Source organism: Mesoplodon bidens, assembly GCF_964165515.1.
Source record: "Mesoplodon bidens genome assembly, chromosome: 11".
Classification (NCBI taxonomy): Eukaryota; Metazoa; Chordata; class Mammalia; order Artiodactyla; family Ziphiidae; genus Mesoplodon; species Mesoplodon bidens.
The window spans coordinates 83044451-83072450 of record NC_138167.1 but is presented as its reverse complement, the minus strand read 5'-3'; the positions used below and the strand labels follow the sequence as shown (position 1 = coordinate 83072450).

Sequence of the window (28000 nt, the reverse complement as noted above, 5' to 3'; positions counted from 1 at the left end):
GAGAGCAGCTTCCGGCGTCGCTGGTGTAGGTGGGTGAAGAAGGAGCGGGCCCTCGCCGCCCTGTCTTAGTTCCTCGCGCTCTCTCGGGCAACATGGCGGGTGTGGAGGAGGCAGCGTCCTGCGGGAGCCACCTGAATGGCGACCTGGATCCAGACGACAGGGAGGAGGGAGCTGCCTCTACTGCTGAGGAGGCGGCCAAGAAAAAAAGACGGAAGAAGAAGAAGAGTAAAGGAGCTGCCACAGGTAAAGGGAGTTTTTATGTTTTCCCAGTCCCCGCCGGGATGGCCGAACGGCTCGACTCAGGCCCGGCGGGGCTGACAGGGACTAGGGACTTAGAATCCTGGACTGATTCCCAGGACTGAACGTGTGTCCGGGCCGAGCTGCAGATTCCCAGTCCCGGGGAGAGGCGGCTTCTCGCGTGGTATTAGGGACCTGGTGGGGGAGGGGTGGAGAAGAGGGTGCCTCAGCTTCTGTGGGGTCGTTGGGCCGGAGCCCCTGCGTTGCCGGCGCTTAGCTCCCACGCAGACGGGGCGACGGACCTGAAGCCGTGCCCAGGGCCCAGCCCTCTCACCTTCCTCACGGGTTGGCCTCCTCCATAAAAATCTGGTTCTGACCCATACTGCCGCCTCCTTGCTGGAGCAACGTGGGACATATTTTCGTTGAGGGTTGGGGGTGGAGTAACCGAGTCTTAGGGCCTCAGCAGCACCTCCCCCCACCATCCCCGTTTACGGAGAGATTTGTGTGGCGCGCTGCCCTTTTGGGGGGTGTGTGTATGTGTGTGAATGCCCACGCGCTCTTGTCACTGAGTAGTAATAGCAGGATGTGTGGTGGTGGTGCGACTCTTCACCTGCCTAATCCCACAGTATCGTCAAGCTTTTGGGCTTTTAGGCCTGGATTATGATGCCACTTGTAGGCAGTCTGGGTAGGATATTCTGTGGGTCCGAATGGAGCTTCTCTGAAATCTACTGGTAAGGCAAGGAAAACAGCTGAAAGCTTTCAATTGGATTATATTATGAGTTAGAAACGTAACTGTTTGATTGTGAGAAGTCAGTGTTTTTGTTGCATCAAGGCCTTGGTTTTAGGAAGAGTTATTTGTACTGTTAAAATCAGCCACAGAAAGTGAGAGGACAGTGGAGAAGCCAGAAGTGATGAAGTGGAGTTGAGAGAGGTTAGAGAGGGCTAACCTGTATCCTTTTGAAATTTTGACTAGATGGGAGTTGAAAGGGGAGAGCTGTAGGGGCTAGGACGCTTCCAGAGCAAAATTGAATCCCAGGACATAGTCTGGTGGCAGTTCCTGGCTTTCAGATGAAATCCAGACCCTTCAGTTTGTCCTTTTAAGGCGTTTAGCAGACTGACCCTAATATATCTTTAACAGTTGTATCTCTCAGGATAAATTCTCTGCTGTAGCCAGCATGTCACTTCATTATGTGCTACATGGTAATACTACCTCTTTTTACGCATACATATTACTCCTATAGCTACATTCTTATCACTTCTACTGCAGGGCCTGCTCTTGTGCTTAGCTGTTGGAGAAGTTTGTTTTTTATTAATGGAATATCTTTTCCTACTTATTTTTATTTTACCCAGCCCGGCTTGACAGTTTCTTTCTTCCCGAACCCCTGAAGCCCCCAGGGCTCCACAGAAATCCTCTTACTAAGGCCTTCAGCATTTATGGCCCATCTTAAGTCCTTGCTTGGTTAATAAATTATTTGTTGTAGTCTAATTGTTAAATACTTTAAAAAAGTTAAAACTACTTAAGGGTAGGGAACAACTTACAGTTTAGCTCCTAGCACAGAGAATGTGTAATGAGTATTTTGTTGAATGGGCAGTACCACTTAGATATGGAAGATTTTTCTGTCATTAAATAAATTTTATTCTGCTTCAAGTAATGTTTCTGCTTTTGTTTTATGAACACTTATCAGGAAGACTTAACGTGTTTTTTAGAATCCTTAGAACATATTCTAGTGGGAAGATCTTTATTAGATTTGATGTATGTTATTATATTTGATCAGCAGAGCAACAGGAGCCTGATAAAGAATCAGGAGCCTCGGTTGATGAGGTAGCAAGACAGTTGGAAAGACAAGCATTGGAAGAGAAAGAAAGAGTTGATGACGATGAAGGTAAATGGTTAATTTGATTTTTGTGGTTAGGAAAGCAAGAAAATATGACATTCTTTAACCAGAGTTGCTTATTTGTCCATATAGTCCAATATTCTCTGATGTTTTACTTAACTGATGTTAAAGCCTCAATGTCACAGATGAAAAGGAAAATGTATTTAGTTATTAGCAACTCTTTAAAAAGTTGGATATGTTGAATGCTCAGATAACACAGATCTCAACTTTAAAAATGTACTTAACAAAAGGCCGAGTAGTGGGTGAGTATTAATAAGATAAAATTGAATGACTGTTTATTTAACTAACTTTTATTGAACAAATAACATGTACTAGGCACTATCTTAGGATACTTTCATCCATTCTCCTTTTACCCTCACAAAAACCAAGCAAACAGGAAGTGATAGTTATATGATTTGCCCAACGTGACACAGCTAGTTTGTGTAGAATAACAGAGCCAGAGTTTCAAACCTGGCACCGGATTCCAAGTCTATTCCTTTTACTCTATCAAAGGTACTTCTCTTTATTGTCAAAGGAGCATGTTGGAGTGCTTCTCAAATCTATTATGAATTTCCTGACCCCAGATCCTTGTGGTATTTTGGAGCTTTTGCCAAAGATTTCTTTAAAGACAACAACTCTTGGAATTGCAGGGATTGATGCGATCAGTAAGACAGTGGAGGGAGTGATTAGTTAGGAGGACTATTTTTATTTTACAGCCTCTTTTGGCAGAAGAGGAGATAGGGCTCTCCCATTCTTAATTATCTATTGCTATGATCTACTGTTCTGCCTCAAGCACTGCCAGCTTGGGCTTATGCCTTCCAGTCCTTAGCAGCAAATACTTGCTGTACTTTATCATGTTAGGATAATGCAGAGCAGTTGTTTTTCCTTTAGAAGGATAAATTCTCTGCCTTCAAGGAGCTTACAGTCAAATTTAGTGGAAAAAAGTGCCAAGAATTGTTACCAAACTCAGACACCAGGTTGCAGCAAAGGAAAGTACAGCATTTATTGCAAAATGCCAAGCAAGGAGAATGGGCAGCTCATGCCCAAAAGACCTGAAGGCTTTTAGAGAAGGGTTTTTAAAGGCAACATTAGAGGTGAGGGTTGCCAGGTGCCTGATCAGCTTGTGGACATTCTTCTGATTGGTTGGTTGTGCAGTAACAGGGTGACTTTTTGGGAATCTCAGTTATTAGTTTTCTGTTTTCAACTGATCTGGAGTCTGTGTGCTGGTGGTCAGCATACAGCTAACTTTTTCCACCTGGTGGGGGGGTTAGTATCTGCAAACCAACTCCAGGATATGGTTCAAGATATTATATGTAGCCCTTGAGGAGAAACTAAAGGTCCTTTGTTTTTATGGCCAAACTATTATTATTTAGTCTTGTTTGATTGTGTTTCCTTTGTTTTTGCATTCTTCTCACATCTCTGATTAAATTTGCTCTTTGGAACTCAGGGAAAGCCTAGGAGTATAAAGCTTTTTTACAAAAGAGGTGAGAGACTTGGGGTCTGTCCCCAGGAAGGCCCCACAGTATCCTGCTTGGTTTCAGATTCAAGGGAGTAGTTAGCTTTTCCTTTTCCTTAAGCAAATCTCTTGTCCATTCTGCCTTGGTTTATGCTTCAGATTATAAACATATTTTGAACTCTTAACAAGAAAGGTATTTGTAAATTCAAGGTAATATAATAGGTTGCTGTTGACCCACTGTGTGTAGAATATCAGTCACAGTGCTAATTTGAAGAGAGTGCCTGCCTTGTTTCATTGCACCTCTGCAAAGTTACATGAATCTCTTGACGTTGAAGGAGGAAATTTTGCTTGTCAGAATGGAAATCTTCAGTGTACTAAAGAAGATTTTAGGAATTATCAGTAGCTTTCTCCAGTTTGGGTTCATCGTTTTCCTAATTCATTTTGATAATCAGGATCAACCAGTACTATTAAACTGTTGTGAGAAGTCTTTGAGAGGATGGAAAGCTAATATTTCAATGTCTTTTTTCTAAAGGAAAACTGATTATTGTGGAGAGACAAAATATAGAGTTGGAAAGATATACTGGTATCTGCAATAAAATTTATTGAAATTTCGGGGGCTTCCCTGGTGGCGCAGTGGTTGAGAGTCCGCCTGCCGATGCAGGGAATGTGGGTTCGTGCCCCGGTCCGGGAAGATCCCACATGCCGCGGAGCGGTGGGGCCCGTGAGCCATGGCCGCTGAGCCTGCGCGTCCGGAGCCTGTGCTCCACAACGGGAGAGGCCACAACAGTGAGAGGCCCGCGAAACGCAGAAAAAAAAAAAAATTATTGAAATTTGGAGGTGGAATTGTGGGCTGAATGCTGATGGAAAGCTCATTGGAAGGAATGGGACTTAAAACCAAACGAAAGAGACCATTTGGGGGCAGGACAAAGTGTAGTGAGCAGTGCAAACTGCCCTCATTATGAGACGATTCATTGAGGGAGCTTTTGAGCAATTTTTTTCCTGTCTTTCGTTTGTTTATTCATTCATTATTTGTTTCCTTCTGGTTTTATTAAGATAAAACTGACATACAGTTCTGTGTGAGTTTAACATATACAGCATAATGATTTGACTTAGATACATCATAAAATGATTACCAAAATAAGCTTAGTGAATATCCTAGTTATTTTCTCTTAGTTATTTTAGTTATTTGTGGGTAGATTAGCATACTTCAGAAATGATTGTTGAAATTTATTGAGCAGCATTTTTAGAAATTCAGACACTTAGGTCTATTTTTTTTTTTTTTTTTTTTCTTGCGGTACACGGGCCTCTCACTGTTGTGGCCTCTCCCATTGCGGAGCACAGGCTCTGGACGCACAGGCTCAGCAGCCATGGCTTGCCGGCCCAGCTGCTCCGCGGCATGTGGGATCTTCCCGGACTGGGGCACGAACTCGTGTCCCCTGCATCGGCAGGCGGACCCTCAACCACTGCGCCACCAGGGAAGCCCAGGTCTATTTTTGATATCTTTATTTAAAATATTTTAACTCACTTTAATCTTGGTCATAATCGTATTCTTTATTTTTTCTCAAAGTTTAAGTGTATGGTCATTGAGCTTCAAGCAAAGTTGTGAAAACCGACAGGCAGATCATGGCTATTTTGTGTATTCTTTTGCCAGCTGTTTTTTGAAATAGTTCTTATTTTTGGTCATCGGGTTCTTTTGAAAATCTGAAAACTATGAACCTAGGAAAAGTAGAAATATTTTTGTATACAATTTGATCCAGAAAGAAGAACTCTTTTTCTCTAATAACAACTATGCAGGAATAGATATTTTGTTTGTTTGTTTGTTTGTTTGTTTTGGCTGCGTCTGGTCTTAGTTGCGGCACATGGGATCTTCTTTCTTTGAGGCATGCAGGATCTTTCATTGCGGCGCATGGGCCCTTGGTTGCAGCGTGTGGGCATGTGGGCTTCTCTCTAGTTGTGGTGCACGGGCTTAGTTGCCCCGTGGCATGTGGGATCTTAGTTCCCCAACCAGGGATCGATCCTGAGTCCCCTGCACTGGAAGGCGGATTCTTTACCACTGGACCACCAGGGCAGTCCCAGGAAAAGATATTTTAAAAGATGAGACCCCACTTACCTCTCACTGGATTAGGAATCAGGTGATATTCTTGGTTCAATTTTGCTATTTATCTGTTAGGATTATCTTGGTCGTGTCCCTTAAACATTCCTTGTTACCTCATAGCGTTGCTTTAGGATCACATGAGGTCATGAAATACAGGTGTTTAACTGCAAAGCATAAATAAACTTACTGTTATTATTTCAGATGAAGTCATATAGTCATTATTACAGGTATTTCAGTAACACTAGTGATTTTTCTTTGCTTTAAAAAAAGATGTTATTTAATACATGTTTTATTCTTAAAAATATCTGAAAAATTCTTTTTGTAGAGTAAGTCAAAGTAAAGTTTACTAGTGCTTTTGATTGCACAAGTCAAATTCTGATACTTAAAGCTAGCAATATACAAAATTCTAAGAGTATTGGGTCAACTTTGTTGTATGCTATTTAAAATGCACTCAGTGTGTGTGTGTGTGTGTGTGTGTACGTGTGTACTTGTCTGCTTGTGCTTGTTTCGTCCCTCTGCTTATAAGGCTTAAGTGATCTTGACGTGTCTTTTCTTAGATGGAGATGGTGATGGAGATGGAGCAACTGGAAAGAAGAAGAAAAAGAAGAAGAAGAAGAGAGGACGTTAGTGTCTTTAGTTAATCCTACTTGCCACATTAGAAGTGGTTATTAACCAGCAGGTTTGAAGAGTAGATTTGAAGTTGCTTAAGATCCTGGTATATGTTAGGGAAATAAATGTAGGCTTAATAGAGGTAGAATTTAGTGAAACTCACAGCTATTTGGCAAGTACTTTGGTTTAACAGTCTTGTTATTTTCCTTAGCTGTTATTCAGCCAGGGGTTGTTAATAATAAATTTGTTGTTATTTTACTGCACATTAGGGATGAGTTCCTAAAAACTTTATAATTTAAAATTTGAATAATTCAAATAATTTTGTCAGTGATGACTAAAGTAATGCCACCAAGTGGTAATAGGATAAACATAGTTTGCAGTTCACCTGCCAGTTTTGGTATTACGAGATTCTTGACAAATATTTAATGAGGAGTCCCATTATTTAAAATTTGTGTGTATGGTGAATTTTTATTAATAACATGTATTGTAGTATTTCAAATTCACTTAAAATATGATCCTCCTTGTATTTTGTTTCTATAAATGATATAACCAAACATCTTCATAGACCTGAATCTCTTAGGGAGACTAAGGGGAGACTGTATAGTATTGGGGAATAAAGGTTGGGTTGAGAATCAGAACAAGTTCTAATCTTGGATGCCCTTTGGTTATTGGGGACCACTGAGTGTCTGGCTAAACCTTCCTTTAAAATCTTTAGGCTGAAATTTTATGAATGAGAATATTGAGGGTTTGACTTTCATTTTTATCTCTGGGTTGAAATACTTAAATTATTTTTTTAAGAAACCTATTGGCTTTGCCAGCCATTCCCCTGATATGTCCCTAGGTGGAGATGGAATAGCCTTCTTTCTAGTCAGGCATCTATCCTGGTTAGATCCTTCTAATCAGGATGTCAGTTCTGCCCCTAGCATAATCTGTATTTAATGAGCACAGATTACTTGCATTCCAGGAATCTCCAGGTATTATGATGTCATGTTCCTTCCATTCAAAAATTGTTTGTAGTGTGCTTGTGAGACGTATTACCTGAGAATGGCTTAAGAAAGAAAGATCTATTTCTCCAAATACTCTAAAATTGCTTCCTAATGAAGGTAGATAAGCAGGGAGGAGCGTTAAGAGGCTGCTTTGTACTTGCCCTTGGTAGAACTCTTCCACTGACAGATGTTTTATTTTGATGCCATCAGCCTTTGTTGTGTCTCCTCTGAGGATGTTGTTGAACTTACTGTTCATTATATTTCTTTATGAGCAGTCTTGAGAGACCCTTTTTTGTCTGGTCTTAGTATCAAGAATAATTGTGCTTTTCCTGAGTAGTTAATGTGTTTTATTGCAGAAGCACCATGAACTATGCAAATAACCTAGCCTTTTTTTTTTTTTTTTGATACTGGCTACTAGAGGATTTAGAGCCAAATCTGGTTTTGTATTGGCCTTATTTCAGGTTCTATTTTAGGTTCTTTCTGTGTTTTGATTTTTGCTCTCTGATTTGCTTTGAATGTCTCTTATTTGTGTAGGCTGTCATAAATCACTTATGAAATAAGCCAAATACTGTAATCAGGGGCAGTTTACTGCCCTCATTTTCCTCATCTATAAAGTGAGAGAATTGTAAGTGATAGTTAACAATAACTGCAATACAGATATTTATAATTATTCATAGTTTTAGATAATAACTTGGACATAGTACGTTATAAGTTTCAAAGGTTATCCAAGATTTCATCTAGTTCCTCATTTTGTAGATGAGGAAAACCGAGGCTTGGCACATTTAGGCATTTGTCCAAGTCACAGCTAATAAGTGGTAAAGGCTAGGCTTCAACTTATTTCAGTGACAAATTCTTTATTTTTTCTCTAATGAACTTTTTGAGTCCTTTAACTATTTTGTCTTAATAATTTGTGGACAAGATAAAAGCCATCTTTATTAGATTTGTAAGTGAAATATAAAGCTGAGGATGATAATACTTTGGCTGACAGAAATCAAGATTTCAAAAGAAAACTGAGACAATAGGCTAATATTAACAAGCTGAAATTTAAATAAGCATATATAAGGTTAGTATAAGGTGATAGAATCCTAAGGCTTTTGAGTGCTTATACAGTGTGAACCAAAAAGCTAGGAATCTTAACCTTTCAGTAGCAGTAGGATTTTTAGAATCAACAGTGTATTATACTAATTGTACCTTATTTGAACTATTAATAGAAGTCAATTCTAGTACCAACTTAAAAGGAACACTGACAAGGTTGATGAATATGAGTGAAAGTGTTAAGAACCACATCCCTTAAAGTGGTTTCTCATCATAGAGAGGAAGGAAGCAGTAGAAATGAAAAATAAATTTTTTTTAACTGCAAGGAGTTAAGTAGCACTAACAGATGAAAGTAGCAGGGAGATTAGTGTTGGAAGAGCTTTCTAACAGTTACAGTTCTCCCCAGATGAATGTATTTTAGCTTGGGAATAGTGATTGCCTCCACTGTCAGGCACTTAGTGCCATCCGTCAGGGTGTTAGAGGATTCCTGGATTTGAGTGTGAAGCTAAATTAGATGACCTCTAAGGTCGTTTTTGATTTCAAATTCTAAACGTTTCCTCTTCGGAGGAACCTAAAACAGCATTCCCCAAGTTTATTTGTCCATAGGACACTTCTAAACATTACATAAAAAAGAGGAAAATGGTGGGTGTTTGTGAAATATTGAATATTCAGATTAAAAGAGGGGACTAAAAAATGGTTCTGCAGATAAATGATTTGGCTCAGTAAATTGTCAAATTTTTCTTTATATGCGTCCTTTTGTTTCCCATTGCAGAACAAAAAAATCTAAAATATATGTTAAAATTTCAGATAAAAACCCATAAGACTGGTTAAAATCAAAAGAAAACCACACACTTCAACTCAGTAGTTGTTACATGCTGCAGGTATACATTGAAACTCATATATTATTGCATAAATTAAGTCTTACGTAACTTCCTGACATTCCTTGGATACAGCACTTGTTACTAAAAGAAAGTTCTTTGTAGAATAAGAACTATATAAGAACTAGTTCTTACGCATTTAAACAGATTTTTAGAAGACACATCTCTAAATATTTTTAAAAAGCATTTTGGAACACTGGTGTCTTAGAATATAGTTTGGGAAATAATGTGTCCTTAAAACATATGCTAAGTACTGTAACTTTTTTCAAGTATCTGGAAATTTGTATATGGCTACCTAAAGTCTTTTAGCCCTGGAGTATGTATACATACTAACATACTAAGTATGTATGTATACATAGTATACATACGATGTATACTAACTTTTATACATAATATACCCTTGGAATAAGTTTTTTACCTATTTTATTAATACATAATAGCTTGATATTTTTACTTTATCGCTATAGGATTTCTTTTTTATTTTCCTGTTGCTTCTTTGATTTTTATTTGCGAAAGCCAGCCTCTGTATGCTATTCCATTTCCAGTATAGTAAATGAAGACAAAAACATTAGAAGTGTTCTTTGTGCCAAGGCATATACTGTTTAAATACATAATGAAGTTCTGAGGAGTTGAATATTTTTATTCCCAAGTAATTAATTATAAATCAGGAGGTGGCTATTGTGGTGAAATATCTTCTGTTTTAAACTGTAAATTGATACCAGGGAGGTTCCTTAAAGTCAGGACATATAATAACTATTAGGAACTGAGAAAAACTAATGCTAACTGCTTAATTTTGTTTTTAACTACAGAAGTTAATGCTTTATTTGTATCTCACAGCAAAAGTTCAAACAGACCCTCCCTCAGTTCCAATATGTGACCTGTATCCTAATGGTGTATTTCCCAAAGGACAAGAATGCGAGTACCCACCCACACAAGATGGGTAAGGATCATAAAATAACTTCCAGTTTGACTTTTGAAAGTTGTAGTTTAGCAATAAAGCAGATTTGATTTTTCTTAGGGCTTTGCTCCACTACCTTAATAAAAAAGCTTATGAATTTGTTGCAGAGAAGATACAGTAGAAGCCCTCTTATCCAAAATGATTGGGACCAGTAGTTGGTTAATCTTTATTGATAAAAGTTAACTTAAAACAAACATTTGTTTTTCATCATTCTTGATCTTTGAGCATGGATTGCATTGAACTCCACTTTTTTTTTTTTTCCATGGGCTGAATCCATAATGCACTGTCTGGTCTGTTCCATTTTGAGTTTCTGTGAACAGTAAGAACTAAGTAATCTGCGGGCTGATGCCTATATCTACATTGTTTTTTTTCCTGAAATCATTTACAGTTCCATTTGACAGAAGTATTTTTTGACGACTTGCCTTTATTGAAACTTCCCTGAGTAGTCAATTTAGTTTTCATAGAAACAATTCTTTTTATGTAATGTATAATTAAACTACATAATTACAATAACAAGTACAGATGACTTACACTGGTTTGGGCACAGATAACCTGATTCTTGGAAGTGTTCTGAAAGAATGCATTTTATTTGGTTAGTAGACACTTGAAGTGGCATTATGTAGACTAGTTAAGAGCCTGGAAGCTGGGACCTAACTATCTGCATTTGAATCCCAGTTCTGACACTTATTAGCTTTGTGACTTGGGCAAGTAATTTATCATGTCTGTGCTTTCATTTCCTCATCCATAAAATGAGCTCTTCATAGGAATAATAATACGTAAAGCATTTAGAAGAGTGACAGACACATAGTAAGCATTAGGTAAGTGTTAGCTGCTATTATTATTATTCAAAACAGGAACCTAGCCACTAGTATTCAGACTACAGTGGGCATTGGTCTGTATGGTTTACAGGGGGATCAGGAGCATTGATTGGTTAATTCAGTGGTTGCAATAGTTGGTTAAGAAAGCTTCTACTGTAGCACTGTTTCTTTGACCTGTAAAGACATCATTGTTTTTCTTTAAACTTAGAAAGGAACATGATGTTATATTTTATGGCATGGGCATCTTTTCTTTGAATTTGAATACATCAGTCACTATCCCTGTCTTAAAACATTTATTTTTAAAGTGTCACAAACATGCAGTTTTATATTAAGTACATAAATTTTCATAGTACATATGATGTGATATAATCTTTTTAATATAATCTTTTTTTTTTTTTTTTTTGCTTGTTTCCTCTTCCTTCCCGACCCATGTAACCACTTAGCAGGTAGCCTTCCATATGTTTTATGCTCATGTATGTGTACATCTATCTCTGTTTGTGTAAGGAGACTGTTTTGGTTATTATTTGTTTACAAAAACAGAATCGTAGGCACACTTTCCTCCTCCATGCCTTGCTCATCGGGGCTGCATCTTGGAAGTCCCTCTAAGTCAATCAGAATAGCTCTGTTATTCTTTTGAATGGCTTCATAATCTGTGGCATGAATATACCGTACTTTATTCCACCATTTTGTAATTGATGAGCATTCACTTTGTTGTTTTTTTTGTTGTTTTTTTTGCTGTTGTAAACCATTTGCAATAAAGATCTCTCTTAAGTATATACATATATATGTATATATACATATATGTGTTTGGGAATACACATATATATCTCCTTATGTGCTGGCAGTTTTATTATGTGATAGTTCTCCAGGAGTGGGATTGCTGAATCAAAGAATATATTAATACTTTATGATTCCCAGATTGCTAGTGATTTTTGAGCATCTTTTGATTATTGGCTTTATTCTTTTGCTCTTGCAGAAGTTTAAAGATTATACTTTTATTTTTTATTGGGGTATAGTTGTTTTACAACGTTGTGTTTCTGCTGTACAGCGAAGTGAAGTAGAGTTCCCTGTGCTATACAGCAGGTTCTTATTAGTTATCTATTTATATATATTAGTGTACACATGTCAATCCCAATCTCCCAATTCATCCCACCCCCACCCCCCACTTTCCCCCCTTGGTGTCCATACATTTGTTCTCTACATCTGTGTCTCTGTTTCTGCCCTGCAGACCAGTTCATCTGTACCATTTTTCTAGATTCCACATATATGTGTTAATATACGATATTTGTTTTTCTGACTTACTTCACTCTGTATGACAGTCTCTAGGTCCATTCATGTCTCCACAAATGAGCAAATTTCATTTCTTTCTATGGCTGAGTAATATTCCATTGTATATATGTACCACATCTTCTTTATCCATTTGTCTGTTGATGCACATTTAAAGATTTTATATAACAGTATATATTCATATTTTGTACTTCTGGGTTCCTAGCAGTCTCTTCTATTTTCTCAAACTCTAATTTTTTGTTTTATTACATCTTTAATTGGTCTAGAGTTTTTTGTCTGAGGTTGGGAGTGCTAATTTTACTTTCTTTCAAAGGAATAGCTAGTTGTGCTAGAATTGTTTCTGAAGTAGTTCATTCTATTTAATTGAATGACCACTTTTGCCATATACTATTCTCTCTTTTTTTTTTTTTTTTTTTTTTTTTTTTTTTTTGCTGTACGCGGGCCTCTCACTGCTGTGGCCTCTTCGGTTGCGGAGCACAGGCTTCGGACGCGCGGGCTCACAGGCCCAGCCGCTCTGCGGCATGTGGGATCCTCCCGCATCGGGGCACGAACCCGTATCCCCTGCATCGGCAGGTGGACTCTCAACCACTGTGCCACCAGGGAAGCCCCATATACTATTCTTACATAATGGAAGTCTGTTACCTTATATAATGGAACCAATTTCTGTATTATTTATTCTATTCCACTCATCTATTTGTCTGTTTCTATACTAATGCTGTTTATTTTGATAGTTTGATAAGTCAGTTGTTTCTCCTCTGCCACACAAGCCAACCAAACAGTTCTTTTTTTACTTTTCTCAGCTACTTTTGGTCATATTTTTAGTTTTAATACACATACCCACAGAAAAATGCCTTTCTTATTGGAATCACATCATATTTATGTATGTTTCAGAAAACTGACACTTATATCACATTGACTTCTCCATCGTCGTCATATATTTTCCACCTTATTCTGATTTTTTTTTTAATGTAGGTCCTGTCCCTTTTTTGTTAAGTTTGTTCTTAAGTGTTCTATTGTTTTGTTACTGATGTGATTGAGATATTTTAATTCCCATTTCCATTTCTGTTTTCTTATTGCTAAAGGGGAAGAAAGCCATAGATTTCCTATACTTGTTAACACACTTAATATTTTTAACAACATGAATATGGTGGAACACTTGAAGTAATGTTCAATACAAGAAAAAATAATTGAGATTTTGTAAATCTTAGAAACTACCTTTTCCTTTTTGCTATCATTTTCTAATGCAAACTAAACATTGTATAGGTGGAATAAGTTCCGTTTTTGAAACAATACAGGAAGATATTAATTATATATTATAATATCTCTTGGGATAATACTTCTCTAAAGTATTGGAAGCAATGTTGTGTGCTGTCCTGGAGAAATACAAAAGAAATTAAGATACTGTGGTTATGTTTGTTCTTTAATAAATCTCATTTTTTTTTGAGATTCATATAATCAGTTTTGACTACTTGTAAATAGATTACAATCAATATTCTTACGGATTTGGTAAAGTATTAAATATAGTTTTGTATCTTGCCTTCCTTGATTGAAAATTACATGAATTATTACAAAGAACTTACCTGTGTAACTGCCACCCAGGTTGAGTGCATTATGTTAACTTTTTATTTTGAAGTAATTTCATACTTAACAGAAGTAATTCCATTCTGTGAGACTAGTACCCAGAACTCCTGCGTACCTTTCTCAGAGTATCTTTAACATTTTGTCACATATGCTTTATCGTTCTTAATCTCAGTGGAATATGACACTTATGTATAATATACAAATAACACTCCATTTTCTCCTTGGAAGATAGAAAGATAGAAGGCAAATGTGGAAAAATGTTATATTGGTGAATCTGTACACATACTGTTTTTCTGAAGTATTTGAGAGTAGGTTGTGCATTCTGGGGTGGGTTACTAGATCAGTAGATATTGTGTCCTTTTCAGGGTTGTCAAATACGAAGGCACACGATGTCAATTTCTTTCACTTGGATAAGGTATTAACCAGTTTCTCTATTATATCATTATTGTTTTTCCTCTTGTAATTAGTAATTTGTGGGAATTTTGAGAATGTAAATATCTCATTCCTTAGGAACATCTTCCTTACGTGTGGAAATCCATGATTTTTTAATCAGTTTTTACTAGGATGGTTGTTGCTGCTTAAAAAAATTCAACATTCTGCGTGCATTTCCTGTGTCATTAAAATTTTTTGAAACCAGTTTTAATAGCTATAATGCTGTTCTGTTCTGTATCTAGCATAATTTTATTAGCTGTTACCCTATTTTTGAACATTAATACTGTTTTCAGTTTTTTGCCACTAGGAAAATTTCTGTGATGAACATCTTGGTACGTTAATTGGATCTGATTTTTCCCTTTTTCTAGATCTCTAGAAATAGAACAAAGAATTATTTTGAAATTCTTGATATATATTTCTAAATTCAGTAGGCAGTTTTTTGAGACACTTGTTAATTTTACAAGCAATACATGTTCATTTTAGGACAGTTAGGAAATACAGATAAGCAAAAAGAAGAAAGTAAAAATTTCCTTAATTCTGCCTGTGATTGAAAACCACTGTTTACTATTAGTTTTACTGTATTTGATCACTTGGTTAATTTGGTGACAGCCAGCTGTTTTCTTTTTTAAAGGTACTTTGTTCTTTTTGCAGTTTCCAGGTAATCTGTGGGATACTTTGGTACTGTTGGAAAATCCATTTTTAAAAACCTTTCACTTAATTATTTTAATATCCATTGATGATCCTTGCTTTATCAGTTATTTTGTGAGGACTTAATAATGGTGAATTTCTAATTCTGTCATGCCTTCTACATTTATTTGCTGACATTATTCTATAAGAAGAATTTTCCTTAACCAGCTGGGGATCAACTATAATTTCTTCTTATAGGCAGTTAAACATGCTTTCTCTCTCTCTCTCTTTTTTTCTTTTTTGGGCCATGCTCTGTGGCTTGTGGGATCTTAGTTCCCCAACCAGGGATTGGACCCAGGCCTTTGGCAGTGAGAGCCCAGAGTCCTAACCCCTGGACTGCCAGGGAGTTCCCTTTTTTTTCCTCTTTAAATACCAATATCCAGAGGAAGGAATTGGTGTCATATCTGCATCATTCTTAATTATTTCTGGGCTAAAGATTTTTTTTTTTTTTTTTTGTGGTACGCGGGCCTCTCACTGTTGTGGCCTCTCCTGTTGCGGAGCACAGGCTCTGGACGCACAGGCTCAGCAGCCATGGCTCACTGGCCCAGCCGCTCCGGGGCATGTGGGATCTTCCCGGACCGGGGCACGAACCTGTGTCCCCTGCATCGGCAGGCGAACTCTCAACCGCTGCGCCACCAGGAAAGCCCTGTATTTATTTTATAGATATGCATTTTAAATGGTTTTTGTAAATGTGTCATATAGTGCTTTAAGAATGCATGTATAATCACTTTTTAAGTTATCTGCAGTGAGTTCAGAAACGTGACTCTTAGAAATTAATAGATACCTTTGTATCTTTTGGTTTTACTTATATTTTTCTGCTTTTAATAATCCACCAGTAAAGATGATGAAATATTAAAAAGACTCAGAAATATCAAGGGGTGTGAAGAATTTACATACTCTATATTATTATTATTTTAAAATATTTATTTATTTATTTTTGGCTGCGTTGGGTCTTAGTTGCGGCACGTGGGATCTTTCATTGTGGCGTGCAGGCTCTTCATTGCGGCGCGTGGGCCCTCTAGTATAGCGTGTGCACTTAGTTGCCCCACAGCATGTGGGATCTTAGTTCCCCAACCAGGGATCGAACGCATGTCCCTTGCGTTGGAAGTTGGATTCTTAACCACTGGACCACCAGGGAAGTCCCTATATATTCTATAAACACTTCCTATAAAGATTCTCTTTCAAGCAGTTGTTTTGATAGTTTTGTTTTACAGACATAATTTTTTTTTAAAGCATGTCTCACCTGACTCTCAGTTTAACTGCCTTTTGGAATAATTGGTATGACTTAGAATGATTTTTTTCATCTTATTTATAAATTTTTGTTAAATAGACTGTCAAAAATTCTAATTTAGGTAAAGGGAAGACTCCTTCATAATCTTTCTCTTTCATTTGGGCCTGTAATTATAATTATAGACCCTGGCAGTAAGCTCTCGAATATCTCTAATGACTTTCAACTTGAACTGAAGACTTAGCAAAAGAATTTATTTAATTCAGTTGATTGATAGTTCTTTACTAACAATGCAGAACATTCTATAATCTTTTGAAGAATCCACTGCTTCTAAGAGTTAGCCAGGGATTTTTCCTGGCGGTCCAGTGGTTAAGACTCCATGCTTCCCCTGCAAGGGGTGCGGGTTCGATCCCTGGTCAGGGAACTAAGATCCCACATGCCACCCTGAGGCCAAAAGAAAAAAAAAAAAAAAGAGCCATTCAACCTTCAGAAGTGTAAGATAGTCATGAGATCTATTGATTTCAGTATTGGGTATCTTTATTGTATTATGTTCTGATTCTAAAATGTCAAATAGCATTTGAAATTTAATTACACTTATGTTTTAACCTATAAGAAGTCGATTTGAAGAATCTTAAGGGTTGGACTGAGGAGACGAAATGGGAATTGATAATGACCAATTCCCTTTTCACATCCCTACATGCATAATATCCATCAGTTCCCTGTGGACATAGTCTTTTATCTTACCACCCTAGAGTAAATATTAGTTGATATTTTTACTTTCCACAGAAATCTTTGGCTTTTGAAGCAGAAGGTGCTTTCAGACTTTACTGTCAGGTGTGGCTGTAGGTATATGTGCCAGGATTATGGTCCATGTAAAAAGATGAAGAATTGTGATTTATTTTGCTTAAAGATTGATCTGAGAATAAAGCTAGTACTCTTGTGCCTAAGAATGATTTATTCTTAGAATGTTTGGATTCCTGGTTTTCAGGAAAGATTTTTGGACTTCTGGGAGAGACAGGGCTAGAGTTACAACTGGAGGTCAGGAAATTGTGGCTTGTCTGTCCGGGCATGGAGTGAGCAACTCTTAAGTGTACTGCAGCTGAAAAAGGTTGAGTCACATCTTGAGAATATACTTTTTAAAGGATCTTATCCTGTTACTTTCTGCTCTGAGGGTGTTTGAATACTTTGATTACAAGTTGCCTCTTAGTTTTTACTATTCCTATAAAAGTAATTGATAACACATATAAGTATGTAAGGGGTTTAAAATTGACCTTAAACTGATAATATTTCAGTTTTCTAATAACATCAGTAGATAGATCCAAAATATATTTCCAAACAGTAAATAAGCTATAGAAGCCTCTGTGACTCTTAAATACCCTCAATTTCACATAGGACAGCTCCTTTGGGCCTTTGTAGCAAATCAGAGGAAGTAGATGTTGGCACAGGTAGCTGCTGCAATAGGAAGTAATAATAATGAACTTGATGCTGACACAGAGAAACTCTGAAAGCATTTTGGGGCATTAACTTAGGGGGCTGTAGTTTAAAGCAGTTGGGTAAACTCTTTTTTGTAGAGGGTCATATTGTAAATATTTCAGGTCTTGAATGTTAATTCACTTCTGCTGTTGTAGCATGAAAGTAGGTATAGATGGCATATAAATGAATGAGCATAGCTACGTTGCAAAAAATTTTTTTTTAACTTTTTATTTTTTAGTTTTATTTTTGTTTATTTATTTTTGGTTGCATTGGGTTTTCGTTGCTGCGCACAGGCTTTCTCTGGTTGCAACGAGTGGGGGCTACTCTTTGTTGTGGTGCACAGGCTTCTCATTGCAGTGGCTTCTCTCGTTGCGGAGCATGGGCTCTAGGCGCGCGGGCTTCAGTAGTTGTGGCACGTGGGCTCAGTAGTTGTGGCTCACGGGCTTAGCTGCTGCACGGCATGTGGGATCTTCCTGTACCAGGGATTGAACCCCTGTCCCCTGCCTTGACAGGTGGATTCTTTTTTTAAAAATTAATTTTATTTTATTTATTTTTGGCTGCATTGGGTCTTTGTTGCTCTGTGTGGGCTTTCTCTGGTTATGGCGAGCAGGGGTTACTCTTCGTTGTGGTGTGCAGGCTTCTCATTGCGGTGGCTTCTCCTGTTGCGGAGCACGGGCTCTAGGCACGCAGGCTTCAGTAGTTGTGGCTCGTGGGCTGTAGAGCGCAGGCTCAGTAGTTGTGGCGCACAGGCTAAGTTGCTCTGCGGCATGTGGGATCTTCCCGGACAAGGGCTCGAACCCGTGTCCCCTGCATTGGCAGGCGGCTTCTTAACCACTGCGCCACCAGGGAAGCCCGGCAGGTGGATTCTTAACCACTGTGCCACCAGGGAAGTCCTGTTGCAAAAAAATTTTATTTACAAAACAAGTGCCAGGCTGGATTTGCCTGCAGGCTATAGTTTGCTGACCACTGGCTTTGAGGCAAATAAGAGTTATTTCTTGAAGGCATCACTCTTATACTAAGTATAATTTATACTTCCGTGATCACTGACTTGTGAATTCTGTATTCAGTATTGCTTAAGAATCTGTGAAAGCTGTAACTTTAAAAAAGATTTTCACTCGAAGCAGTTATTGTTTTTGAAATGTACTGCTTAAAAAGGGAGTCAGTAGGGCTTCCCTGGTGGCGCAGTGGTTGAGAGTCCGCCTGCCGATGCAGGGGACACGAGTTCGTGCCCCGGTCCGGGAAGATCCCACATGCAGCAGAGCGGCTGGGCCCGTGAGCCATGGCCGCTGAGGAGCCTGCACGTCCGGAGCCTGTGCTCCGCAACGGGAGAGGCCACAACAGTGAGAGGCCCGCGTACCGCAAAAAAAAAAAAAAAAAGGGGGAGTCAGTAGATCTTCTCATTTGCAAATACTGAATATAAAAATCTGTTTGTTATCCTTGGCAGTTTTCAAATATGAGCCATCTCCTTCAAGGAAGATTACCTCTAACATATATACAATTAGAAAAATCCTGCAAAAGCACATAGTGTTTTATGTTTTGAGTAAGGTATATGCAGGTTGCCAGGTCAAGTCTTTGGATTAGTACTGCCCTGTTGGTGAAGTTAAATGTTAATATTTGGTGCATCCTTAAAATTTATATTAGCTCAAGGGGAAGGTTGACTTTTTTTCCTCCCCTCTGCTTTGTTTCTAGGACTCTTTTCTGACTTTTCTGGTTCTCTACTTTTGTGTTATTTTATGTGGTGTAGGGTATTAGTCCCTCTGACTATGAATAAAATCTCACTTGAGGATTTTTTTTTTCTAAGAGTCTTATGAAAGGTTTAACTTGATTAGGTTTGGTTGTACTTGTATTTCAGAAACTTTGCCGACTTCTAATAAAAGAAACTGAATATATAATTTTTTATCCAAAATATCTTAGTATATTTTTATCTCTCAGCTGTTATGCTTATTTTTCTGTTTATTAAATGACTAATGCTATACTATGCATACTATAAAGGCGAACAGCTGCTTGGAGAACTACAAGTGAAGAAAAGAAAGCACTAGATCAAGCTAGTGAAGAGATTTGGAACGATTTTCGAGAAGCTGCAGAAGCACATCGACAAGTTAGAAAATATGTCATGAGCTGGATCAAGCCTGGGATGACAATGATAGAAATCTGGTAAAAGGGATATGTTTTTGTAAGAACATGATAAAAAAAATTGTTTAGAGCTAACTCTCCAATTGTAATGTTTGGCTTTCATTATGTAATGCTTTGCCAAAAAACTTTAAGTGAAGGTTCTAGAAATACCTTCTAAATTCTTGTAGCGTCGATGTAATGAGGAAACCGTAAGAGGACATTTGCAGCTTCATTCACCCTATTTTGTACTCATGTACTCTCATGTGTACAAATGTACACATTACTGATTCTTATTTTCTGTTTGGAAATCTGTTACTTTGCTCTCCAGTAAATCGTATTAAATTAAAATTCTGGGACACAAAACATTTATAATGCAATGAAGAAATCAATAAAAGTAATTATTTCTCCAGCTTTCCCCTTGAGAAATAATAAGCTATAGGGCAACTTAATACCCTGATCCCAAGAATATTCAAAACATGCAGCATTGAGAAAATAAAATGTAATCAGCATTTAAATCAGTCTAAGTCAAGAATCTTATTTCCTGGTAAATCAAGTTGAAAGTGGATCATGTTTTTCTGTTTCTCCAGATTTCTAGTGGAATTAAATTCTCTTTATTTTTTAGAGATGAACTACTGTGTTCATAACGTCAAAGGACTGTTATTTAGTCCCATGCAGAAAGTGCTCAGATCACTCCCAGAAAGTAATTTAAGAGTTTTAGTAAACTTTCTGGAGTTGATGAGCTGTAAGATATATACGGGTAGGAACATAAAAGTAAACGAATTCCTTTTTTTTTTTTTTAAGTGAAAAGTTGGAAGACTGTTCACGGAAGTTAATAAAAGAGAATGGATTAAATGCAGGCCTGGCATTTCCTACTGGGTGTTCTCTGAATAACTGTGCTGCCCATTATACTCCCAATGCTGGTGACACAACAGTATTACAGTATGATGACATCTGTAAGATAGACTTTGGAACACATATAAGTGGTGAGTTGTTAGAAATAATTCCCACTCCACCCTCCTCCTGAAAACTCTACTTTTGGCCCTGTTGGGTGGGGCTGTAGATACTGAACTCTCACGTTTTCTTCTTCTTTTTTTTTTTTTAATAAATTTATTTATTTTATTTATTTATTTTTGGCTGCATTGGGTCTTTCGTTGCTGCGCGCTGGCTTTTCCCAGTTGCAGCGAGCGGGGGCCACTCTTCGTTGTTGTGCGAGGGCCTCTCACTGCAATGGCTTCTCTTGTTGTGGAGCACAGGCTCTAGGCACGCAGGCTTCAGTAGTTGTGGCTCACGGGCTCAAGGGCGCAGGCTCAGCAGTTGTGGCACACGGGCCTAGTTACTCCGTGGCATGTGGGATCTTCCCGGACCAGGGCTCAAACCCGTGTCCCCTGCATTGGCAGGCAGATTCCCAACCACTGTGCCACCAGGGAAGCCCACGTTTTCTTCTTGATGCCTCACTCTTCAGTAGAGCTGTGTTGAGGTAGATTTTGAGATTTACTTTAAAGCATCCTACTTAGTGGAGTACAGTGAAAACTATTGGGTAATTGAGGTTTATTACCTATTGTATCAAGGCATGAAAAATAGAATCTTACATCTCATTCAGTTCATTGTTGTAGACATTTTTTATTCATATAATAACAAAAAACATTTACTTAGAACCTTTGAGTTTACCAACCTTTATATATAATTGTTAACTTTTCTATATTCTCTCCCAAACCCTGTTACTTTCACTTAACAGGTGAGAAAGCAAAGCTTAGATTTAAATACTTACCTGAGGTTTTACTAAATTGGAGAAGCTAGTCTGATGGTTAGTGTCCTGTGGACCTATACATTTTCTCTGCCCACCGTGCTCTTCCTTAGTTCCCCAGGCTTTTCTCACTTTGATTTGTTTTGTATATTTGTTTTGTATAACTGCCTGGGTGAATATTGAATTGGTGCTGTCTTGAAGTAGTATATACCAACCTTGGAATTAATTTTTTCATTTCAAAACCTTTGTATAACTTACTTACACTTTTTTTCCCTTTGATTATGATTGCTGTCTGGGTACTTGATGTGCTGCCTTCATTTGAGCCCATCATTTTATGTTTCTGTTAACTAGCAAGCTTAATTAATAGAGTAGATACTATAAAGTAGATCATTTGACTAGCTGATAAGTAAACTTAAAGACAAATTTTCTCTTTCAGGTAGGATTATTGACTGCGCTTTTACTGTCACTTTTAATCCCAAATATGATACATTATTAAAAGCTGTAAAAGATGCCACTAACACTGGAATAAAGGTATGTGAACTGTAAGCACCATTTCATTCAACATATTTTGAGCACTTTATAACCTGTTTGGGTTATGTAAGACTGGTCCACCACCCTTAGGGTTTTAAGTGGGTTATTGTAATACAGTGTATGGAAGGCTTTTATAGAGGAAGTCATTTCTGCTTGTCCCTTATTTTAAGATATTAAGAAGTTAAGTTGCTATAAAATTCTGCACTTTGAATAACAGAGTATACATGATTCTATTTTTAGTGTGCTGGAATCGATGTCCGTCTATGTGATGTTGGTGAGGCCATCCAAGAAGTTATGGAATCCTACGAAGTTGAAATAGATGGGAAGACATATCAAGGTATGTTCTCTAAAAATGCATCTTATTTTGAAATGTCTGTGACCTTGGCAGAAATAATTTTGCAAGATAGCGTTGAGTTCTTTCTTTAGATTAGCTGCTTCATCTTTATCTCTTGGGAATTGGGAACATAAAGAGGAAAAACAAGGGAAATGACCTGTTCACGGTAGGAATTCTGTGGTAGCTAGCTGGTGGGAATTGTTGTCATCTACCCTGGTAGCTGATAAGAAGACACCTGGGGATTTATCCAGGATGGCTGAAATGTAGGCTAGATTTTCTGTGACTAATCACAGGCTCAGACAGAAGCCAGAGGCCCTTTCCATTGATGACTCTCCCCACCTTTTTTTTAAGTTGAATTCAAAATTTAGAGGCCAGTTAATTCCTTGTGTGTCCTTCCTTTAATCTTATTCCCCTTGCTGCCTAGTCTTTCCCAGCCAGTGCCTGTGTACACAATCCCAGAATCACCTGTGCTTTCTGGTGTTGTCAGTCCAGCCTTTCTCCAACTCCCAGGGTTTATCTGACCACTTTCCAGCCACCATTCTCCTTCCTAATCTGTGCTCATGCTCTCTGTAACTCCTGTCTTAAAAACTTTCTTATAGAATGTTTCCTACATTTCCTTTAACCAAATCCTGACTCCTTTGTAATCTAATTTAGCATGGAGACTCTCACGCTTCCTTGTCCCTCAGTAAATTCACATCATTCACCATTCTTTGCATTCCCCTGTAGATACTTTTGGCCTGTGGTGTTCCACCAACTGCACAGTGGTTCTTCCTCTTAAACCTGACACAGAGCTTGTCCTTGTTGCTCTCTTGCAGATCCTTAAACCTGTGAACGTGTGTACAAGTTAAAAATTCTTAAGACTTCTCACACTTGGATGGGAGGTGTTACGGGCTAATGAAGAAAACATGCTTTGGGGTTAGGCAGGTCTATCTTTGAGTTTAGATAAATTCTGTCACCTCTAAGAACCCAAGTTTCTTTTTAAAGAGTTTTTTTTTTTAAGATTTAATTTTATTTATTTTTGGCTGCCTTGGGTCTTTGTTGATGCATGCAGTCTTTCTTCAGTTGTGGCGAGAGGGGGCTACTCTTCGTTGTGGTGTGTGTGCTTCTCATTGCCGTGGCTTCTCTTGTTGCGGAGCTTGGGCTCTAGGCATGCAGGCTTCAGTAGTTGTGGCTCGTGGGCTCTAGAGCGCAGGCTCAGTAGTTGTGGCTCACGAGCTTAGCTGCTCCGTGGCATGTGGGATCTTCCCGGACCAGGGATCGAACTGGTGTCCCCTGCATTGGTAGGCGGATTCTTAACCACTGCACCACCAAGGAAGTCCCTCTAAGAAACCCAGGTTTCTTTGATTGTAATAGGATTCAAGATACCGTGTTTTGTTTTGCTTTGTTTTTGAGAAATATAAATTTTATGACAGTGCCTGGAATTTATTAGTATTCAACAAATATTTGTTGTTTCCCACTCCCAGTTTTGAGATCGGTGCCACAACAAATACGTATTCACGTCTCTCTCAAATCATCTTTCCCTTCTATTTTCTCCTAATTCTACAACTTTGGTTGGCATGTGGTCTGCCTTTCAAGGATATTAGGTGACAATTTGACTTAATGTTTAGTCACCACATAACAGTTCTAGCCTGCAGTGTTGGAATCCTTAATATCTACTTTCTTACCTCTTCCACTAAGCCAATGCAACATTTTAGGTTCTATTATTTCGGTACCCACCTTTTTTATACCAGTTATTTTGTTGATCAGGGTTCTTAGTTGAGGGTGACAGAATTCATTTTTACTGGTTTAAGTGTAAAGAGTATAGACAAATCATGATATTGGGAAGGTGAAGAAATGGACTGTAGGCTGAACTTCAAGAAGCAATTCCCAAAAACCACATAACAGAACTGGGCTGGGCCATCAAGGGAGTGGTTTTATTTACCTTGATCAAGAAGCTATAGAATTGGAAAATTACCTTTATAGCCATTCGTTCCAGAATTAGCCTGCCACTGTACACAACCTGTATACTATAAAAATGGATACCCCCGAGCCCTGCTTCTTCTATGTAACTTAGTTATATGTGTTAGGTTGGTATGGCTAAGAAATCTTTTTATTTAAATGTGTTTTTGGTTGGCCTGGGGAGTCAGTTTGTCAGGTGTTAGAGGAATAATAATGCTTGCTGAATTTTAAAATAAATTTAGCTTATCATTTATATAAGAAGGAAGTTTTTTTTTTTTTTTTTTTTTTGCGGTACACGGGCCTCTCACTGCTGTGGCCTCTCCCATTGCGGAGCACAGGCTCCGGACGCGCAGGCTCAGCGGCCATGGCTAACGGGCCCAGCCGCTCCGCGGCATGTGGGATCTTCCTGGACCGGGGCACGAACCCGTGTCCCCTGCATCGGCAGGCGGACTCTCAACCACTGTGCCACCAGGGAAGCCCAGAAGGAAGTTTTTTTTTTAAGAGCTAATTAAGAGTCTTATTTTTCTGTACCACCCCCTAAATTTGTAATATGCTTGTCATTATTAAAGATTTGAAAAAAAAACCTTGCTACCTAATTCTGCCCTAGAAGAATGGTAACTCACACTGAAGATTCTAGCACTGTAGAACTAGATTTTTTTCTTTTAACCTTCATTGTGGAATATAATAAAAACTGAAAATACACACAATGTAAAACTTCAACTGAACAATTGTAAAAGTTATGTACCTTACCCCTTGACAAAGAATACTGCCAGCATTCAGAAGCCCCCCCTATTCTATATACCCCTTCTCAGTTGCAGAAGCCTTCTTCTAATAAGCCACTGTCTTGAGTACTAAGGATTGGCATTTCCTTTTCTTTGTCTTTACCATTTATTATGCATCTCTAAACATTAGTTTAATTATGCTTAATTTTGAACTGTTTGTGTGTGTGTATGGAATTGCATCGTATGTATATAATTTTGCCGCCTTTTGCTCATTTGGTTTTATTTCAGGTCAGTGTATCTGTAGCTTTTCATTTTTATTGTTGAGTAAGTGTTGCGTTGTGTGAATGTACTCAACAATTTGTTTATTCTATCAGTGATCCCAGGACCTTGGGATTGTTTAGATTTTCTTTTATAACATTTGAAATGTTGGTGTAATAATAAAATTTAAGGTTTCTTAGTTCTATTATTTTGACACAGAATCGTCATTTTCAAATTACCTTTTGGTCCATAACCATGAAAATACATATTTTTCATGTTTGTAATGCTTATATACATGATATTTTATGACTGTATTTTTATTAACAGTAACTCGCTAGATGGACCCCCATCATGTCCTCATCACATAGTTTATTCTTTTTCCATCATTTTCCCTACTCCTTCTAGTTTTTAATCAGTAACATTGCAATATCCCAGTAGTTTTCCAGTTTGTATTTAACTATCTTAATGTGGGGTTATTTAATAGAGCCATACCTGTTTGTGCTTTTAGAGACCCTGAATAACTTTTTTTTTTTCTGTTATGCCAGTGAAACCAATCCGTAATCTAAATGGCCATTCAATTGGGCCATATAGAATACATGCTGGGAAAACAGTGCCCATTGTGAAAGGAGGAGAGGCAACAAGAATGGAGGTATGTATGCCATTAACACTGTTCTTTTGTGAAGCATTTTGACTTTTTTTTTCTACCAAACTATGAAGCTAGTAGTAGTTGAGTATATAGTATGTTGAACAAAATTAATTTGCCGTCCATACTCACCCTGACAGGAATTGGGCTGTGTGAGTGTGCAGATTGTGTCTGGTCAGACTGGGGCTCAGTCAGCTGTGGAAGTGAGGCATGTCAAAGGTTCATTCAACACTTGGTGAATATTTACTGAGCATCTCGTAGGTGCCTGTCTCTTTAGTAGGCACTGGAATGTATTCAGTAGTAGCGAACAAAATTCCCTGCTCATGTAAAGCTTACATTTTAATAGATGACACAAAGACCAAAAGTGCTAAGGAGATAAAACAGGAAAAGGTAGATAAGGACTACCAGGTATTGGGACTACCTCAGCCTGAAGTTGAGATGGGAATTGTAATTAGTTCTGAATTTCTGAATTTTTCTTCTCTACCCTTGACCCTTATATATGTATTTTTAGGAAGGAGAAGTATATGCCATTGAAACCTTTGGTAGCACAGGAAAAGGCGTGGTTCATGATGATATGGAATGTTCACATTACATGAAAAATTTTGATGTTGGACACGTGCCAATAAGGTGAGAGACTGTAGTTTTTATATGACTGATGAGTTTCTCTTCCCAGTTAACAGCATTTTAAAAAGTGTGACGGACATCCACAGTGGCACATTCATAAATGCACAGTTTTATGGCCTAAAAATAAGTTCTGTGGATTTCTATAATTCAGCAGAAAAATTCTCCTGTTAAAAATTTTAATTGAGATGAGAATGATGTAAGTATTGTCTTCATATCCAGTTTCCAACAAGGGTAATAATTTCAGAGATTATCATTTTGCCGGCATTCCTAGGTTTTTGTTCTTAGTATTTTCTCATTGGTAAACTTTATATTTTTATTTACTTTTTTTACTTTTCGGAGATGGTTGAAGTGTCTACTTTTTGTTCAGGTCTTTCAGCTTACTGCCGAAATTTCCCCCAAAAGGGAAATTCCCACCTTCATACTATTGATGAGTCTGTACTTGGAATTTAACACACACATGCATAGACACATAAATATAAGGTAGCCTTCATCTGGTCTCCTATTCATCTGCCATCTATAATTGGGTATTATACATTCTGGTTTTTGAATGTTGAAAGAGGCAGCAAAAAAGAGTTTTTTGAACTTTAATTACTAAGTGAAGTCATAGCTTTGGTTTGAGTTTTCCTTAATGAGGGAAATGAGTTGCTATCTTTTTAGCCAACTATTAATCTTGGATTTTCTTGTCTTAGGCTTCCAAGAACAAAACACTTGTTAAATGTCATCAATGAAAACTTTGGCACCCTTGCCTTCTGCCGCAGATGGCTGGATCGTTTGGGAGAAAGTAAATATTTGATGGCTCTGAAGAATCTGTGTGACTTGGGTATTGTAGATCCATATCCACCATTATGTGACATTAAAGGATCATATACAGCGCAGTTTGAACATACCATACTTTTGCGTCCAACATGTAAAGAAGTTGTCAGCAGAGGAGATGACTATTAAACTTAGTCCAGAGCCACCGCAACACCTTTTATTTTCTAAGCTTTGTTGGAATACATTATACCAGAATTTGCAACGTGTTGTCTGTTTAACAGTGGACGTATGTCATACTTTTATCCATGTTTAAAAAGGAAGGAATTTGATAAAAGGCAAACCATTTAATGTAATTAACCAAGGAAAAGGCTTTCAGGACTTTGAAATGTTAACTGTTTTCCTTCTGTCTAGGAAATGCTATAAAGCTCCAATTAATTAGGAATGACCTAACACATTTTGTTTCAAACACCTAAGAGATGCTTTTCAGATATTTATATTGCCATATTCTTAATTGAATGCTTTGAATGACTACATCCAGTTCTGCACCTATACCCTCTGGTATTGCTTTTTAACCTTCCTGGAATCCATTTTCTAAAAAATAAAGACGTTTTCAGATCTGAGAGCTACATTTCAATGTCTGTGGTTATAATTCTGTACAGGAAATAGTTTAGCTTAATGTAGGAAAATGTAGAGCCTTTTATCTGGAT

General features: G+C 37.8%; 1 protein-coding gene across 2 annotated transcripts; it reads left to right on the top strand.

The window, feature by feature from the left end:
* On the top strand, positions 1–27913 carry METAP2 (methionyl aminopeptidase 2). Of its 2 annotated transcripts, none has more exons than XM_081249753.1 (11): positions 1–243; positions 2016–2120; positions 6220–6285; positions 10008–10110; positions 19627–19788; positions 20548–20729; positions 21927–22021; positions 22262–22358; positions 25819–25922; positions 26428–26543; positions 27230–27913. In XM_081249753.1, exons 1-11 carry the CDS (start codon positions 93–95, stop codon positions 27480–27482), a joined length of 1434 nt encoding a protein of 477 aa, XP_081105879.1. In that variant the 5' UTR covers positions 1–92; the 3' UTR covers positions 27483–27913. The 2 variants fall into 2 exon arrangements, with proteins under 2 accessions (XP_081105879.1, XP_081105878.1); XM_081249752.1 differs by having other exon boundaries at positions 2–243; positions 2013–2120.
* The last annotated feature ends 87 nt before the right edge of the window (positions 27914–28000 follow it).

Coding starts and splice junctions, on each gene's coding strand:
- METAP2 (XM_081249752.1), top strand. CDS start 93: ATGGCGGGTGTGGAGGAGGCAGCGTCCTGCGGGAGCCACCTGAATGGC. Junction 19,789..20,547: donor ATGACAATGATAGAAATCTG/GTAAAAGGGATA, acceptor TTTTTTTTTAAG/TGAAAAGTTGGAAGACTGTT. Junction 25,923..26,427: donor GAGAGGCAACAAGAATGGAG/GTATGTATGCCA, acceptor ATGTATTTTTAG/GAAGGAGAAGTATATGCCAT.